The sequence below is a fragment of the Physella acuta genome, unplaced genomic scaffold, assembly GCF_028476545.2.
Source record: "Physella acuta isolate Inbredline_101_S28 unplaced genomic scaffold, ASM2847654v3 ptg000757l, whole genome shotgun sequence".
Classification (NCBI taxonomy): Eukaryota; Metazoa; Mollusca; class Gastropoda; family Physidae; genus Physella; species Physella acuta.
The window spans coordinates 27,286-46,750 of NW_026732275.1; the positions used below are offsets into that span (position 1 = coordinate 27,286).

The window sequence follows — 19,465 nt, forward strand, 5'->3', positions numbered from 1 at the left end:
TTTCTCAAAAAAACATGTAAATTTATAAAGTACTAATAATATTGCGCACTATTATGCACTTTTTTATTTGGCGTTCACTTGGTGTGCAATTCTTTTGTCTACGAGATTTTATTCTATTTTTAAAATTTTAAGTATTTAAAATGAATTAAAAATCATGTCTATAGCCTGAGTTCCCATCCCCTGTTGTTTTATGTAAGAATATTTGAGAAAGTTTAGGGGAGATCACTCCCGGTTTATTTTATATTCTGAGTCTGAAAATAATCAGCACGTCAAGCCTTGTAAAGGATCCTTGGTATTCTATACTTAAGTAGAAATAAATAAGAGTTGTGTTTGCGTGTTTATTTTTTTCCACTGTTTTGCCACTTGTTTTTGTTTTACATTTCTCATTCTATTTTAATACAGAGACAAGCTTTAGCTGTAGAGTTGGATCAAATAGGAGCTTCAGGTTGGGAAAATGTAAAAGTTGAATCAGCAAGGTTAGCCAATAAGCAAATTATGAATTTTCAGCAGTGTTAGTATCTCAAAAGTAAATAAGTACTTGTTGAAAACAACTGATAATATATGATGTTTTAAAAAAAATTAAAAACATAATTTTATGTCTCAGCTTTACAACAAACTCAGGTGAAAATGTAATGTATAAAATATACTCTGGTCTGGTGCCTGTAACAAAGTCTCCTATGATGATACCTGTAGCCATAGCTACTGTAACTATGGAATCAAGCATGGTTAAAGTTTCTCATTCAAGGTAATTGATTCCTAGAAAAAAATAAACTATTTTTAAAATGTTAAAAAAGTAAATTTAAAAAAATGTCTGTTTTATTCATGATTATCATCAAGATCTCTTATATTAACCCTTTGAGCCCGGCAGGCTGGAAAACCGGCATCAAAATTAGGCATATATGTCCGAAAAGCCAGTTTTACGGCCCGATGATCTAGTGTCATAGTCCTTGGGGGTGGTATACCGCCTTATTAAATAAAATTAGCGGAATACTGAATAAAACAGCGCATGTCTTTTTAGTGGGTTATTTTTATTATTCTGTTATAATTATTATTATAATAACAATAAATAATAAGTTACTCTAGTTTTGTCATTATGTTTAGTAAGTAATATAAAACAATTATCAGTATATAAATATTTTATTAGTGCAAAATTTTGTTGTACAAATATTTTTTTTAGCAATGCCGCCGAAACGAAAAACTGATCCAAAGCCATTGACTGTGTTCTTTTTAAATCATTGTTATGTTCATACAAAAAAAAAAAACAAAAAAAAAACAAAGAATTTCCGAATCATGATGAATTTTTGTTTGATACCAAATTCGGCTTGATTATCTCAAATGATTCAAAATTTGTAGGCTTTTGAAGAAATCCAAGATGGCTGTCATCTGCCATCTTGGATTTGTAAAAAAACAAAGAATTTCTGAATCTTGCTGAATAGTTGTTTGATACCGAGACTTGATATCAAATGTGACTTAATTATCTCAAATGGTTCAAAAGTTATAGGCAAAGTTAGAAGCAGATAAGTGAAAATTGGTTTGAGCCTGGGAGCTCAGGAAATGGGAGAAATTAGGCCATGGAGCCCCGGGCTCAAAGGGTTAAGTACGCTCATGGCAGGAACAAACAAGTTTTATAGTTCAGTTAAAGAAATAAATACATAGCTACATATTAAACAAGTTTAACAGTTGAGTTCTTATTATTTATTTCTTAAGTATATATCTATTATCAAAACTATAACTCCGTTTATTGATTAAACTTCCATGTCATTTTTAGTTTTGTCAGTTGAACTAAACCCCCCTTCACTATGCAGTAGTCTAATTTTTTTCTGATTGCTCAGTTCAAATATTTTTGTCTTTTGAAAATCAATGGCAACTTATTTCTATGAAATTTTTAGAATTGCTGAATATTTTAATCTGCTAAATTTAAAAGAGCCCATGATAATAATTTTTGTTGCCAGTGACAACAATTATATAGGTAGAACTTAAAGTAGATAATGTCGCCAGGTTCATGGATGATTTTTCTTTTTAGTGATGATTTTAAACAAAATAATACATGGTATGTAGCTGGAAATTTATATTACTATGAAATAGATGATTTTAAGTGTTAGTTTGTTCTTTAATTCAAAGTTTTTTGTGAATAATTTCAACTTTAACACGGCTAAATGTTATTTTAATGGTTCATCCAACATACACATGGAAAACATGGGGGGGGGGGGGGGGGGTACCAAGATGGATATTACTGTTGTAACAATGTGCATATAAATTGAAGGACCATGCTCATGTGCAGATGTATTTGCACTTTGCATGCTGCTAAGAAATATACCCTTATTAGAGCCCTAAAAAAAGTATACTTGCTTGAACAAAATTTTTTTTATTCCTCTCATTTGTACTTATACTTAAAAAATTACATCGACCTTTAGGTGGTTATTGCTTACAAATTTTTACAAGGTATAGGCACATATGTAAATATTTTAGTTGTTAGAACGACTATTTAGATACTAAGGGTAAGAAAGAAAGACTAGTAAAAATAAACCAGGAGTGATCTCCCCTAAACTTTCTCGAATATCTATCTATCTATATATATAAAAAGCAATGTATGTTTGTGTGTGTGTCTGTCCTTTATGCATTACTACACCTCTCATCACATTGCCGTGAAATTTTGGCAAGTTGTTGAGAATATTCCTGGGGAGGTTTCTGCGAGAAAAAAAAATTTCAAATTCGCAAGGGTGGCGCCCCGACAGGGCGCAATTTGTTTTTCTCTATATACGGTATATAAAAATAAAAGTCGATTTTGGTTTGGCATCGTTCATCCGATAGCCATGAGACTTTGGGGAGTTCATCATACCACTCTAGGGAAGGGTTCTGTAAAAAAAATCATTTTTAATTTCGCAAGGGCGGCGCCACGGGAGGGTCCGATTTTTCTCTATATACGGTATATAAAAATAATAAAAGTGAATTGCAGTGACACCGTTCACACGATCACCATGAAACTTTAGGAAGTTGTTGAAAATATTCCTGGGGAGGTTTCTGCGATAAAAAATATTTCAAATTCGCAGGGGTGGCGCCCCGGCAGGGCGCGATTTGTTTTTCTCTATATACGGTATATAAAAATAAAAGTCGATTTTGGTTTGGCATCGTTCATCCGATAGCCATAAGACTTTGGGGAGTTCATCATACCACTCTAGGGAAGGGTTCTGTAAAAAAATAATTTTTAATTTTGCAAGGGCGGCGCCACGGGAGGGTGCGATTTTTCTCTATATACGGTATATTTTTTTAAAAGTCGATTTTGGTGTGACACCGTTATCCGATAGCCATGAGACTTTGGGGGAGTTGATTAGAACAATTCAGGGAAGGGTTCTGTAAAAAAAATCCTTTTTTAATTTCGCAAGGGCTGCGCCACGGGAGGCTGCAATTTTTCTATATATATGGTTTATAAAAATAAAAGTCTATTTCGGTTTCACATCGTTCATCCGTGTACCATGAAACTTTGGGGAGATGATTAGATCACTCAATGGTAGGGTTCTGCAAAAAAATATTGTTTAATATTGCAAGGTCGGCGCCCCCAGGGGGGGGGAGCGATTTTTTTTCTCCACACATGGTATATAAAAAATAAAACTCGGATGCGGTTCATCCGAGTGCCATGAAACTTTCTTATGGGCGGCGCCATATAGGGTACAACTTTCGTCAATACACGGTTTGACGCCCAGAGTTTTAGAGCGACTATGTTGGCACTTGGCATCCGTTAATCGAGCGTCCTGCATAGCGAGTAAGGAGTACTACTATATTCAGCGGTAAAACTACAACAGGCTTCTAAAAATAACTTTGTAACGCGAGGAAATCCTTCTGTACAGTTTCGTCACCTTGCGAAAGATGAAAAAATAACTTTTTGAATATAAGGAGCCTACTGTAGCGTTTCGTCACTTTGCGAATGATGCAATAAGCATCTATTATTAGACGATCCAGTCAGAAATTGAGATCGAGCATCTAATAATAGACCATTAGTAACGCTAGCATATTGCATCAGTCACACTGATGTTTAAAACACGTCAAATAATTTTTTTACGTGTTAAAGAAAAAATCCTGTTGATTTGTGTCACTTTAGCGAATGACGAAATCTGCATCATTGTTCACAGGATGCTATTTGGCATGATGGCGCCTGTTTTAAGGCGCCACTCTATGACCTTGACACATGGGTGGTCACCGAAGTGTGTTCTACCTCATTATTTCGGTGATTGATTAATGTACACTCAAGGTTTTCATGCTGTAGTGTAGGTAAACCCGTGTCAAATATTTATGATCCAAGCGTATGCATTGTTTACATTTAAACAACTCACTTTTAGAAAACAAGGTCACGAGTCTAAGAATATAGTATTGGTAACGCATGGATGAAACCCTTCTTATATATTTCGTCGGATTTTCTTATATTCCCGCTGCAACGCGCGGGGATGGGTACGCTAGTTCTAATATAAAACTACGAGGGATGGCAACTCAGGACATTAATCTATACTAATAGTTTCGCTGTCTGTGTATGTATCTATCTATCTGACAAGAACGCTCTGTCTGACAAGAACGCTCTAGAGAAAACATAAGAAAAAATTCTATCTGACAAGAACGCTCTAGAGAAAACACAAGCAAAATAAAAACTCTCACAGTGAAACGAAAGACGAAGTATGACGTCGACACATTTAGCATAGAGTAGAAAATAATCTCAAACCCAGAGAGTGCTCACAGTTATATGACGTCATTGATTTTCGCGTAAACATTGAATAAAAAGGAAATGTTGTCTAATCTAAATGGTTTGCGTGAAGAGTTTCTTGCATACAATTCTTCGGGTAGGGGCGAAGCCCCACCCCACGCGTAAGAACGTCTGACCCCCCCCCCCCTCCCCAACTCAAAAGAAATTTCTTCATCGATACTCTATAATAAAATTACCGCCTAATTAATGTGTCTAATCTAAAAAGTGGTTTTCTTGCAATTTCTTTAATGCAATTCTTCGGGTAGTGGCTAAGCGCGACACCAGTGTTTCTTTCAGACTTTTTCCTCCCCGGAGAGGGGTGGGGGTACTTGGAATTTTCGGGGGCGGGTGTAGAATTTTCGGGGAGGGGGCGGACACTGGAAAAATTATATAATTATATTTCGTTGAATGGGACGGTAGACATGTTTTTTTTAGAGGGGGTGGGTGGGGGGTGGGGGGGGGGGTGGTGGTGTGGGGTGGGGTGAGTGGGTTTAATTTAGACTTTTTCCTCCCCGGAGAGGGGTGGGGGTACTTGAAATTTTCGGGGGCGGGTGTAGAATTTTCTGGGAGGGGGCGGACACTGGAAAAAGTATATAATTATATTTCGTTGAATGGGACGGTAGACATGTTTTTTAGGGGGGGGTGGGTGGGGTGTGGGGGGGGGGGTGGGGTGAGTGGGGGGTTTAATTTAGACTTTTTCCTCCCCGGAGAGGGGTGGGGGTACTTGAAATTTTCGGGGGCGGGTGTAGAATTTTCTGGGAGGGGGCGGACACTGGAAAAAGTATATAATTATATTTCGTTGAATGGGACGGTAGACATGTTTTTTGGGGGGTGGGGGTGGGGGGTGGGGGTGGGGGGGGTGGTGTGTTTTGGGGGGGGGGGGGTGGGGGGTGGGTTGGTTTTAGTTTAGAGAAAAGAGACAGCACTATCAACCTAGCGCCCGGTGTATCCTTCCTCAACGGGCCATTTTTCTCGTCTATAATAATAGTTTCGCTGTCTGTCTGTCTATCTGACAAGAACGCTCTGTCTGACAAGAACGCTCTGTCTGACAAGAACGCTCTAGAGAAAACACAAGCAAAATAAAAACATGCACAGTAATTCGAAAAACGAAATATGACGTCGACACATTTAGCATAGAGTAGAACATAATCTCAAACCAGAGAGTGCACACAGTAATATGACGTCATTGATTCTCGCGTAAACATTGAAAAAAAGGAAATTTTGTCTAATCTAAATGGTTTGCGTGAAGAGTTTCTTGCATATAATTCTTCGGGTAGGGGCGAAGCCCCACCCCCCGCGTAAGAACGTCTGAGCCCCCCCCCCCCCCCTCCCCAACTCAAAAGAAATTTCTTCATCGATACTCTATAATAAAATTACCGCCTAATTAATGTGTCTAATCTAAAAAGTGGTTTTCTTGCAATTTCTTTAATGCAATTCTTCGGGTAGTGGCTAAGCGCGACACCAGTGTTCCTTTCAGACATTTTTTTCTCCCCGGAGAGGGGTGGGGGTAATTGAAATTTTCGGGGGCGGGGGTAGAATTTTCGGGGAGGGGGGGCGGACACTGGAAAAAGTATATAATTATATTTCGTTGAATGGGACGGTAGACATGTTTTTTTTGGGAGTGGGGGGTGAGGGTGGGGGTGGGGGTGGGGGGTGGGTGGGGTGGGGTGGTTTCCTCATCGATACTCTATAATAAAATTACCGCCTAATTAATGTGCTTATCTAAAAAGTGGTTTTCTCGCAATTTCTTTAATGCAATTCTTCGCGTAGTGGCTAAGCGCGACACCAGTGTTTCTTTCAGACTTTTTCCTCCCCGGAGAGGGATGGGGGTACTTGAAATTTTCGGGGGCGGGGGTAGAATTTTCTGGGAGGGGGCGGACACTGGAAAAAGTATATAATTATATTTCGTTGAATGGGACGGTAGACATGTTTTTTTTTTGGGGTGGGGGGTGGTGGGGGGGTGGTGTGTGTGGGGGGTGTGGGGGGGTGGTGTGTGGGGGGTGGGTTGGTTTCAGTGTTTCTTTCAGACTTTTTCCTCCCCGGAGAGGGGTGGGGGGTACTTAAAATTTTCGGGGGCGGGGTAGAATTTTCTGGGAGGGGGCGGACACTGGAAAAAGTATATAATTATATTTCGTTGAATGGGACGGTAGACATGTTTTTTTTTTTGGGGGGGGGGTGGGGGGGCGGTGTGTGGAGGGGGTGGTGTGTGGGGGTGAGGGGTGGGGGTGGTGTGTGGTGGGGGGTGGGGGTGGGGTGGGGGTGGTGTGTGTGGGGGGGGGGTGGGTTGGTTTTAGTTTAGAGAAAAGAGACAGCACTATCAGCCTAGCGCCCGTTGTACCCTTCCTCAACGGGCCATTTTTCTCGTAGACAATATTTGTAATCCATTTTTAATTACTTAAACTTTTTATAATAGAATAGAATCTTGTTAAAAAAAAGAATTGCACACCAAGTGAACACCTAATAAAATGTGCATAATAGTGCGGGATATTATTAGTAAATTATAAATTTCCATGCGTTTTTTGATAAATCAGAAATAGTGTAAATTAGTACTTCCGGTCAACGGAAATTACTCAAAATTTGAGTAATATACAGGGGGTCGGAGTGGTCGAGTTCATGGTTGCTAAACCAAAAAGTCTCGAGTTCGAACCCTCGGGCAGATGATGCTCGTTAGCTGGGGACAGCCACTCTTCTAGGAGAGACAACTCCAAAATTAAACAACTGCTGCCTTGTAGTTTGTTCTAGGTTGGACAAAGGCTATGGAAGCAAATCCAAAAAGAAAAGCAGGCTGAAATAGGAGTCAATGGCCTCAATGGCGCATAACAATGACACGTAACGCTTAATTGTGTTGGAGGCGTGGTCGAGTCGGCAAAAAGCTCATGGTTGATAAATTTGAACAAAGTCTCGAGTTCAAACCCACTGGCAGATAAATCTCGATTCTCGAGTTCAAACCCACTGGCAGATAAATCTCGATCCCCTTCAACACTAATAATTAGAACGAAGAAGAAGAAGAAGAGTAATATACAAGAAAGTAAAAATAAGCATGGTTATCTATTTAACCTATGTAACTGTATATGAATAATAAGCATGTGTATTTTGGTGTAGCCCTACCACAATGCAACATTTGTAGAACCAGTTATGTTATAAATACATTTTATTTAGAAAGAGTACACTGACTGAGGTATTCTAAATATAAATTTTCTCTATTTTTTGTAATTTATTAAAAAAACGTATTTATGACAGATCGTGAGCACCTGCACTCTTCTGATTATATGTGTGCTTCAAACGTACATTTTATTGGCATATAGGTTACTTGAATTCAAAGAACACTTGTTCCCCCACATTTTTATATAACTATCATGTAAAAAAGTTTTGATGTTTTAGAATTTTGGTTATTGAAAAAAGTTAAAAACCAAAATTTTAAAACATCGTAATTTTTTTACTACTTGAGATATCTGAATGAATTTGGTATTTTTTTTAAAATTAAGTTTTCATTTTTTTTTCTTTCATTTCTGAAAAATATTTTTTTTTCCTTTTACATTTAACATTTAATTTTTTTTAGTACAAGCAGTTTTCATATAATTACATCTGTGCATTATTCAAGACCTCAAACTTCAGAGGAAGCCTTTAAATATATTGCAGATAGCATTCATCAAGCCAAAGGGGTATGATATACAAGACTATTATTTTTTAACAATTAAATAAATTAATTTTGGGGGTTTCTGATTAAAACATTAAAATTATTAAACCAAGTACTTCCAAAACCATAAGCCAAAAAGTATTAATTGTGATTATCCACTAGGAGCTGGAGATAGGGTTAAATATGAATGAAAAACAGCTGAAGCTAGAACACACTCGAGTTTGGGATAAGGTGAGTTAAAAAGTAAATATAAATCTGTTTCTAGAGCTTGTTATGTGTCATTTATTTTATTCCTGTTACACCACGTTTACACTTAAGACGTATGTATACCATACTTGTCTAGAACACAAAGACCACCAAGAGTTAACTTTATCTGGAACCATTTCTTCGCGGAACATGTATACTCTAGCATTCACACTTTCAGAACATTCTAGAAAACAAACATGACCTTTGACCTGGAGCATCTGCTGTATAGGCCTATCTAGATAATTAAAAGAAAGTAATCCACGTTAAAAAAATTAGATGGTGGGCATCCTTCTTTATTGTTTTAAAGCTTCTATAATTCAAAATGAATTTATATCTGAAAATGAGAGGATATGTAAGATTTTAGAAATTTTATTGGAGTGTTATAAACTGAACTTAAAATAATGTTACACATGCTATAGTGTCTAAGTCTAAAACATTACCCACCTGCTATTACCCTCTTCAACAACACCACACACATGCACAAACCTTGGACACATCCCTATTTCTCCAGCTTGCTGTCACTTAACAATACTTAGTAACTGGAGAAGTGTTTAGTTTACTGATGTATTTTCAGATTTCCAAATTAAAAACTTAAACATGTTAAAACAGGTTGGACATTTAATTAAAGAAATAATTAGTAAAGTATACATATAAGTAGGTCAAGCATAGTATACATGTCTTTAGTGTAAACTTGGTGATAAAAAAATTGTTATACAGAGAGTGTTTTTATTGACTGAAAAATGTGCAAAAACTGGTTAAAAAAATGTTTATTTTTAAATGTCTAAGAGATCATTTTTAGATGTTAAGTTTTGTATTTACCAATATTTGTTTTTCAGCTCTGGTTTAGTGGTTTTTCTATAAGCCATTCCTTAGCAAGTGGAGCAGTAAATGGTGATCGTATCAACAAAACCATATATTATGTTCTTAGTAATGCACCAGCTCCTCTCCACAATGTTAGGTCAACACAAGATGACAAACTTGCCATTGAAAAGATTTTATACTACCCTGATAGGTGTTATGAGGGTCATTCAACTCTGTAAGTTTTCATTAACAAATATCCAAACTAATACTTTTTATTTAATGTGATGTTGAGTTTGTTTATGAAACTTTGAAAAGTGACTTTCAGTGAAACTTGTTCATGTTGTTTATCTTTCTCATTTAATGCAATAATTTTATTTAAGTTGGCAAAAATAGGTATTTTCACTTTTAATTATGCCAGAAGTAACATTTTGATGAAAAAAGTATTTACTATGATTTGTACATAATTAGTACATAATTTATGTCTTAGTATGCAAACTATTTTTGAATATTGTCAGTAAGGACATTACATACTTTTAATCATTTTATCATTCTTGATTAAAAGATAGCTAAACAATGTCCCAGTAGAAACTGTATCATAAAAGTTAATTAGTTGATATTTTTCCTAGCGGGGCAGATACTTTATGGATTAATCCAGAAGATGAATCTCAAATAGCAAGGGTAGTAACCACATGGATGATCACTCTAGAAAAACAAGGCTGTAGTGTAATAGCACAGTCAGGTCTGTACAGTGAATATAGATTATTTATAGTGTAGTCAGAAATTAATATTTTCTTGTTTTTTCCGTTGATCTCTTTAGCATAAGTTACAAATTAAAATTTTTGTAGCATAAAAAAATAGTAATAAAGTTCTAATTACAATTTAATTTAATGCAATAATATAAGTTAACTAGCTTCATATGCTAAATTAAATTAGTATTACACAAAATGTTATAAGTACCTCAAAAATGGCTAAATACTTAGCCACAGGTTGTTAATAGAATATTTCTGATTTAACTACTTAATAGGCCTATCCTTTTTTTTATTCTAGTCTGTTTTTATCAATTTTTTTTCCATTAAATTAGTGAATCAATTGACCTCATAATAAAATAAACCGGGAGTGATCTCCCCTAAACTTTCTTGCATATTCTTATATAACTTGGAATATAAAGATGATTTTTAATTACTTAAATTTTTTAAAATAGAATAGAATCTCATAGAAAAAGAATTACTTTATAAATTTACATGCGTTTTTTTTTTAGAAATCGGAAATAGCGTAAATTAGTACTTCCGGTCAACGGAAATTACTTAAAATTTGACAGAAGGTAGAGAATTAGATCTTTTACTTATGTGTGAAATTTCATTTATCTATCTGAAATAGTACTCAAGTTATAGGCTTTTGAAAAATTCAAAGTAGAAAAAGTACCACCTCCGCTTATCGGAAATCGCTCAAAAGTTGATCAGGATCTACAATTTTGATAAGATACTTATATATACTTATATATAAAATTTCTCAACCTAGCTATAACGGTACTCACATTATCATGTTTACACACAGACAGACAGACATACGGACAAGATTGCAAAATTATGTTTTTCCGTATTAGTGAGGTGTAAAATGTCGAGATTTCTAAAAATCTCGATTTTTGTGTGTGCGCGATTTCAAGACTTTCTCTATACTTTGTATATACAAGAAAGTAAAACAGTTCATGGGAAGGGGAGGGGTGTAAATCTTAGCAGATCCCATAGAAGCAATTTATTCTTTTGAACAGAGATCTCTCTTTTTTTCTTCTGTATTCTTAATTTTAGTGTTGGAAAAGATCCCCTCCAACACAATTAAGTATACGTGTCAACTGGTTAGGCGCCATTGAGGCCATTGACTCCGATTTCAGCCTGCTTTTCTTTTTGGATTTACTTCCATAGCCTTTGTCCAACAAAGAACAAACTACAATGCAGCAGTTGTTTGATTTGTTCTCTCTCCTAGAGGCTGTCTCCAGCTAACGAGCCTTATCTGCTCAAAGGTTTGAACTGGAGACTTTTTGGTTCGCAACCATGAGCTTTACCGACTTGACCATGTCAATCCCTGTCTTTCCTCAATTTTTTTTACAACGAGCAAAAGTTGCAAAAGCTGCTGCTTGAAAAATGTTAACATAAAGTTCTTTATACTAGTCTATTTAAATTTTAAATTAAGTCATGGACAAGTTGGAACTTTTAAATAATGTTTAAAGTACTAAACTAAATAATTATAATTAGCCATGTAAATGCTGCAACTATAGTAAAAATTGGTTTATATATATATTACTAATAATGTTTTAAATATATTTAAAGTGAAAGCCTAAATTTTGAACATTTTTAAAGGGAAAGGCAGTGGTTTTTTTTTTAAAAGAATAAATATAGAAATATGCTATAAGCTGATATATTGTGTAAAGTTTAACATAATTATAAATAAGTATATGCTTCTGTGACACTCCTGTGTAATTATGTTGTTGATATTATGAATTTTTTTGAGTGAGTGTGGTTAACCTACTTTTGTAATGTTATGTAAATGTTAAGTGCTATTAATTTTTAGTTTTTTTGAATTCCTGAAAGTAAACGTTTGGGAATTGCATCTGTTTTCCACCTTAAACTAAACTAACAAAACTAAATATTTTTTTTGTTACATATCTTACTTAATTGATTAAAAAGAACAATACAATGTAAAGAAATATTGCAAACTTTGAACCCCCGTAACTCTTATTTATTTTAGGATCTGAGGGAATTTTACAAGCAATGATTTTGAGTCTCGGACCTTTACATTTTCATAACCAGCATTTAGAGATGACGTCCCATCCTAGTGACCTTCATCGTGATCTTCATTTCCGTCGCATTAATTATGGGAACAACACTCATGTAAACATTTCAGTGGTGGTTGGTGAAGACAACAAGGCCACTCTTTTTGTAGCTCTAGATCGAAATGACAAACCATATTATGGTTGTGATGCTGGTTGCTTAGATCCACCAGTTCCATTAAGGTAAAGCTTTGTTGTGGTTTTTTAAGATGTTAAGATGTGTAGATTTTACTTTCACGGTACATTGTAAGAGCCTTGTTTATGTCATATCTGCAATCCATTGCATGTATTTTACAGGGGAAAACAAGAAGATATATATTAAACAAAAAGTATTGATGACTTCTTTTCCCACTTTATTCCTTTGTGGCCCAAGGGCAGCTAAGGGCTGCAGTCACACCTCTCCATCAGACTTGGGTTTGAGCGGCTCTCTTTATATGCATCCATGTTAGCTCTTCTTCTATTGTTTTTCTCCAGGATTTCCTTGGCCAGCCACTTTTTTCTTCCCCAAAGGGTTCCAGTGTAATGCTTTTCTTTGCTATGTTGTCCTCTCCTCTTCTTAGGGTAAGCCCAATCCAACCCCATTTGTTGGCTTTATTAGTAATCCTGATTGTGTGCTGCCACAGGTCTTTGTTGGATATTTTGTCTGGCCATCGTATGTTGAGGATCTGTTTTAAACATTGTTTTGGTAAACCTCCGAACCATAAAGCAATACTGCTTTAACATAGATGACTATTGTGGTATTAAACTACCACACAAACATCCAGTGGCATAGCTAGGATTTTCGGGGCCTGATGCAAAAATTATCAGTGGGCCCCTTCATCAGCCGTTAGGCTACAACAGACTTTAACATGGGCAGCAAAGAAATCGACTCCTGTTTACAATGGAGGGTTTTAAGTAATATAAATATTCTGTACATCCTGATTGTAAATTTATACAATATTATTCTTGGCCTACTACTGCAACTACACATAGTTTTATAAAAGTGTTACTTGTTTACAGTTAATTTGTTTTTTTTTAAAGTAACCAAACACAGTAACACATTTGCATCACAAGGCGTGGCAGAGGTGCTGCCCACATTGGATGACAACATTAAGGCGTGACACCAAAACATTGTACAATATATTGTCAAAACTAAGTTGTATCCTGCTAAAATAATAAAAGATTAGTGAGCGAGGGGATGTTGGGGGCTATGGAGTGACACCTTTAGTAAACTTGTAAGGTAACAACTTACCTTGTGACATCACTAACCAAACAATTTTAAAAAAAAAAAGACTCATGATTTACTGAGATCTGATTTTTATGCTTTATATTTTGCTAAATGATTAATAAGTTCCTTGAGATCCATTTTAGTCGCTTCTGTATGTTCAATACTTAGGATGCCCAAGTTACTGACCCAATTGGCATATCTGCAATTTTTTTCATAACAAATTAACATCAACATAAAGAGCAAATAATGAGATTTTAAAATTTCCATCATAAACATCAAAATCTCCTTCCCGATTACTGTGGAATGATAAAGAATGACAATGTTTATATGTAACTAGTGTACCCGTCTGTGTTGCTGCTATCTAGTCATCTAGTTTCATATACCAGGGCAACCAAACAATTTGTAAGGGTTTTATCAATGCTTTACCAACTGTTTATTTTTAGTCATGTGACCTTCTTTTCTAAACTGAGATAGTTCAAGTGTAAACAACGCTCCTGATATTTTTTCGGATCTTTGTTGCTGGGGCACGGGTTTATCCACACAACCTCTCAGACACCCTTGGGCATGCTGTATGAAAGCATTTAGCGTACGTTAATCATCCTCCGTAATAGTAAGGTATAATACGTTTCTGCGTCGCCCAGGTGTCAGGGGCATTGTGGGAGTTATTGGTTTCACTAGCAATTTTCACTGTGCAATTTGACAGCTGAATCAAGTAGTAAAGCTGACCCGCTGCGTCGCACACTCAATCAACGGACCCCAGGTGCAAAGATAGGCGCTAGGAAATTCTGAGTGGCAAGCCGCACTGCCTTACTGCATGGGCACCGCCCTACGAAAAAAAAATTTAATGTCAGAAACCTTCCCAAGAGACAGTTTCCTTCAGGCACCTTTCAGAAAAATGTCTGTGAAAAAAAAAACAATGCCTAGAGTATTCTCAATGACCACCCAAACTTACTTGGCGATTGTATGGACAGACTGTTGGGAGGTGCAGGTCTGTACAGTGGGGAATTTTCCAGTCAGTTGAGTGAGGGTTGTACAGATGTGTGTAACTTTACGGGTGCCGGATGCCTATCTCACAAAAGAGTCAAAGTTCAAGTTTATAGGCTAATTCTCTCAAAGCCTTAGTGTCATTATTACAGATGGGCCTTCTTTGACACCCCCCCCCCCCATGTAAAAGTTTTAATTTTCTTAAAGAGCTAAAAGGGCTCCTATTTTCTTTGGGCCCCTATGTCCTGCTTATGCTAGCTTTACGGTAGTTACCCAATGCATACATCTGTTCTATCTGGCATTCATAAAAGGTGATCCATTATTGACATCACTCATCATTGAATTGCAAGTTGCAGATGTTAGTTTTTAAAATTATAATCACTGTCTTAGAATGGCTTAACAAGATCCACTTACAAAAGCCCAAAACAATCAGAACGTTTACCATTATGTGTTGTTTATATATATATACATCTTCAAGGTAGATAAATCATAAACCAATGCTAAATAAAATGCCTAGGGCTGAAATTTATAGCTCAAAATAGGTCTATTACACCACAGCATATGGTGAATGTTAAACTACATATTTGGATATAAAAAAAACAACAAATATATTTTCAGCAATGAAAAACATCAATTTCCAGTGAAACTAACTGATCCAGCAACTTCAGTACTGTACATTACAGCTGATAAACAACACATGGAGGAGCTTAAACATGCCATACATGTGAAAGAAATCAATGAAGGTAAAGCATGGGTATTATACAGTGTTGTACATTTTTCATGTTTGTGGTTTTTGAATTGGAATTTTATATGGTTGTATACACACCACTTATATTAGTTACCAAATTATTTATTGTTGAATAACTATTTTTCAGCTCCTGCACATGATCATCATGTGATAGCACTACATAAACATGGACACCATTTTGGTGGTCTCCCTACAATATTCTGGGTGGCTATAGCATTCCTTATTATTATTTTTCATCTTTTTCTTTTTAAACTAATATATAATGAATACTGTTATGGTCAAGACAAATTCTCAAGGTCTCGGTATAACTTGTAGCTCATGTATGAAACTTGTAATTGTGAAATATTGACTGCTATTCACTTAATTTACATTTTCATATTAAACAGCATTAATAGGTTTAATTTTTTAAGGACTTTAATCATTTTCATCAAAATCTGTTGTTAAATTTATTATGCTAATAATTATGATTAATTTAATGGAGGAACTTTTTAGCCTTAATAATACACTTTTGATGTTTATTATTTCTTATGCAAGAATTCCATTTTTCAAAATGTTTTGGTGTTCATGACTTGTTTCAAATGTTGCAATTGATTCCCACATTTAATAATACATTTCTTTATGTTTATTGATTGTGAAGGGATATATATAAAAGCATTCATAATAATGATAGATAAAAACAGCAAGAAATGATTTTAAAATGTGTTCTTAATTAAACAAAATAAATATTTTTTTTTAAATATGAAATTGCCTTTTTAAAATTGTGTTTGATTATTTTAGAACATTAGCCAACGTATTATTAAAGATGTAACATATCTTTTTATTTATTGTAAATTATTTTCAATTTATTTTTAACTAGAGTTTTGTTTCTAAGTATTAATTTGTTTTGTTTTTTTTTGTGTGTGTTCCATGTGTTACCAATCATTTTTACCTTGTTTTACCACAATTTTCTGACAATAGAGCTATTCCACTTTTACTTAATACCATACCCCTCTCTCTTGTTCACACCCTCCCTTCCCCCTCTCAATTATTTCTGATCAGGTGTGTGCTGATTTTTGCTTATTTTCATCACATAGATTAAAATATCTATTTCCTCTTACTATTGTAATATTTTCATTAGTTATTTACTACTGTAACAGATGACTAGTTTACAGTTTTAAATTTGTCATTACAAGTTAATAAATGTATTGATTTCTCTTATCATAAAGACTTTTTCATTCACTGGTTCAGTTATTCTTACTTAATGCCAGGGTAAAGATATCCCCATGTGTAAGATGTCTTTTTGCCAGAGTTATTATTTAATAGGTTAATCTTTTACGTTTCTTATCTCCACTTCCATAGTTCAAAATGAATGTGATGGTAGAACTTAACATTGCTCACCTAAAATCTCACATTTTGATCCCAGTCTGGAGTCTAGATTTTAGAACATCCCTGAGTCCATCCAGCTCTGATTAGTACCTGACATAGTTAAGGCTGATCACACAATCCATCCATATGCCAAACTCCCCACAACAGGTGACTTCTATTTCATCTGCCCCTTGCATTGCCAGGTTTGAAAGAGGAAGTTAGTTTTAAAGCCAAGCTTATAATAATGAAGAAATTCTATATAATTTTCAACCTTTCATTACTTTGATAAATATATTTCCTATCTGCATTCTAGCTGACTGAATGGGTAGGGTGTTCCTTAAAACTAACTTAGGCACCATAATGTACGACTCTAAAACCCAATTTGCTCACTGTTTAAAACTAACACAGTTGCCATAGCTCACGGGGTGCCAAATCACATCCTACCAGGGACTGCCAGTGCGAAAATGAATTTTGTTTCCCCAGAAACCTTCTCGGGAGTATTCTCATCAACTCCCCAAAGTTTCATAGCACTCGGATGAAACGGTGTCAAACCGCATCCGACTTTTATTTTTATGTACTGTACTGTACTGTATATAGAGAAAAATAGCACCCTTGCGAAAGTTAAAAAAAATTTTTTTTTGCAGAACCCCCTCCCCCCCCTTGATTGTTCTCATCAGTGTTGTGAATGTATTTTAGTGTACTGAATGGGTATGAGAGTATGTGTGTATTGGAATGTTTTGTATTAATAAAAGATGTTGAATGTGACGAGGCAAGTCAGGATGTGACTTGGGAAGAGTATGGTTTTGTTGTAAGGTAAAAGAGAGTTGAAATCAGTGTTCGTCATGTTGTGTTAGGGTGTTGATGTCTTTGTCTGTTGTCGTCGATATAGCCGTGTCCGTTGTATATTAAACAATGCAATTAAATTATTGAAATGAATCAACGCCGTCCTGTCTTATTTATATTGGATCGTCGTCTTCTGTGTACATTGTCTTCAACTGTCAACCCTGTCCTCATCTTGTAACAATCAGCTCCCAAATGTTTCATGGCGATCGGATGAACAATGTCAAACCGCAATCTTTTATTTTTAAATGCCATATATAAAGAAGAATCTAACCGCTCCCTGCCGGGGCACCACCCCTGCATATTTGAAAATTTTTTTTTCGCAGAAACCTCAACAACTTTCCAAAGTTTCGAGGCGATCTAAAGAAAAGGTGTAGTGATGCATAAAAAATAGACACACACACATACATTGCTTTTTATATTATATATAGATTAGATTTTTAAAAGTGTTTGCCCAAGCTTTCACTATTCAAAACTAAATGTGTAGTTAAATTGCTTGCTGCATTATTAAGTGATTTAAATTCTTTACACATTTTGATTCACCCTCTGTATTTTTTTCTTTGTCATCATACTTTATGTTGATGGTTTTTAAACTTTTAAATAATGCACCTTCCTGAAAGATCAAAAAACTTTTACACCCTCCCCTAAGAGTATTTATATCTATTTAATTTATATGAATGGCTACAGAACCAGCCTGTTCTAACGTATTTTTAAAGAATGTTTACAAGGCTTTAAATTGTTTTGTTTTCCTTTATATTTCTATGGTAAGCTCTTGACAAAGTGGAATTTAGTAATAATGGTCAGAGATATAGACCATATTTTTTTTTTGCCATGATGCTTTTGTATGTAGATTTAGAAGATGTATTATTGTGTTTATGATTATTGGCATTACTAATTGGGATATTAAAATGGAATGTCTAGGTTTTAGTTTTAGTCTTATTTGGGTTTTTTATATTCTAAAATAACCTGTTAGTTACAACTGTTGGAGGTGTATCTGTAGATACACTTGCAATTTTATTTAGGGGCTAGTTACCACCCATCTCTGATTGGTATATACATAAGATTCAAAATGTAGGTTAACCACTATCATTCAGCTGAAAACTTTTTTTTTAACATCTCAATGCAGTGAGGGCTTATAAACCAGGAAATGCACAATATCAACAATATAAACACACAGAAGTGTCACCAAAGCATAAACATACTTATAACTATGTTAAACTTTAACTATTTCTATACATTTCTAATTATTCTTGATAACGAAACCGACAGCCCTCCCTTTACAATTTTTTCAAAATTTAAGTTTTTAGAAACATTAAGGGTGCAAAAAATATACATATAAATATAGATATATATACCAATACATGACCACATCATTGTGACAAATACTAGAGCAAAATTATGAAAGGAACAGCCTAGCGGTAGAGAGCTACACTGCTAACCCGAGAGTTCCGAGTTCAAATCCGGGTTCAAATCAGTGGAATGTCACGGAGTCCACTCAGCTCTGATGGGTACCTAACTTACTTTAGGGAAACAAAGGCGGCTGGGCATAGTGATGACCAAACTATCCCTTCATATGCCGAGGTCAATGAATCAGATGAACTCTACTTCATCTGCCCCATGTATCTTGGGCATGAACAGGATTAAGAAGAGAAGAAGACGAATTATGGCAGAAAACAGATCCGTTTCCCAAACGTCTACTTTTAGAGTCAATTTTCAAAGTAACAAGTACTGACATATATTTTACTTGGTGCACACCAGTGCTCCGCCACGGTAAATCTTTTTTAAATGTACCAACTTGGAAACAGAACAAAACTAAACACAATACAAACACAACACAAACGTTCACAGTCTAGCCCAGGGGTTTCCAAACTTTTCAGCCCGAGGGCCGCATTAAATATAGAAAATCAGTTCGGGGGCCAGAGTTTTTTCCAGGCATCTCTTCGGGGTGGTAGAGTCCCCGCCCCCGAAGAATGGCTACCTCCCCTCTTTCTTCCCCCCCCCCCCCCCCCCACGAAATATAATTTATATAGACATATATACAAATTTCAAGTGTCGTCGTCCACCCCTCCCCCCGGAGAACAAATACTGAAAGAAACACTCTCAGA

At 35.5% G+C, this 19,465-nt stretch overlaps 1 protein-coding gene across 2 annotated transcripts in view; it reads left to right on the forward strand.

The window, feature by feature from the left end:
- The window catches only part of LOC131950366 (uncharacterized protein KIAA2013 homolog), a 33,479-nt gene extending 16,024 nt beyond the window's left edge, over positions 1 to 17,455 (forward strand). For both annotated transcript variants that reach the window (XM_059312466.1, XM_059312467.1), the window contains exons 7-15: positions 403 to 476; positions 605 to 745; positions 8,289 to 8,391; positions 8,529 to 8,597; positions 9,449 to 9,648; positions 10,040 to 10,152; positions 12,156 to 12,420; positions 15,047 to 15,171; positions 15,304 to 17,455. In XM_059312466.1, the coding sequence (XP_059168449.1) occupies positions 403 to 476; positions 605 to 745; positions 8,289 to 8,391; positions 8,529 to 8,597; positions 9,449 to 9,648; positions 10,040 to 10,152; positions 12,156 to 12,420; positions 15,047 to 15,171; positions 15,304 to 15,491 (1,278 nt within the window). In that variant the 3' untranslated portion in view covers positions 15,492 to 17,455. The remainder of the gene's footprint in view (positions 1 to 402; positions 477 to 604; positions 746 to 8,288; positions 8,392 to 8,528; positions 8,598 to 9,448; positions 9,649 to 10,039; positions 10,153 to 12,155; positions 12,421 to 15,046; positions 15,172 to 15,303) is intronic.
- Positions 17,456 to 19,465: the final 2,010 nt, after the last annotated feature.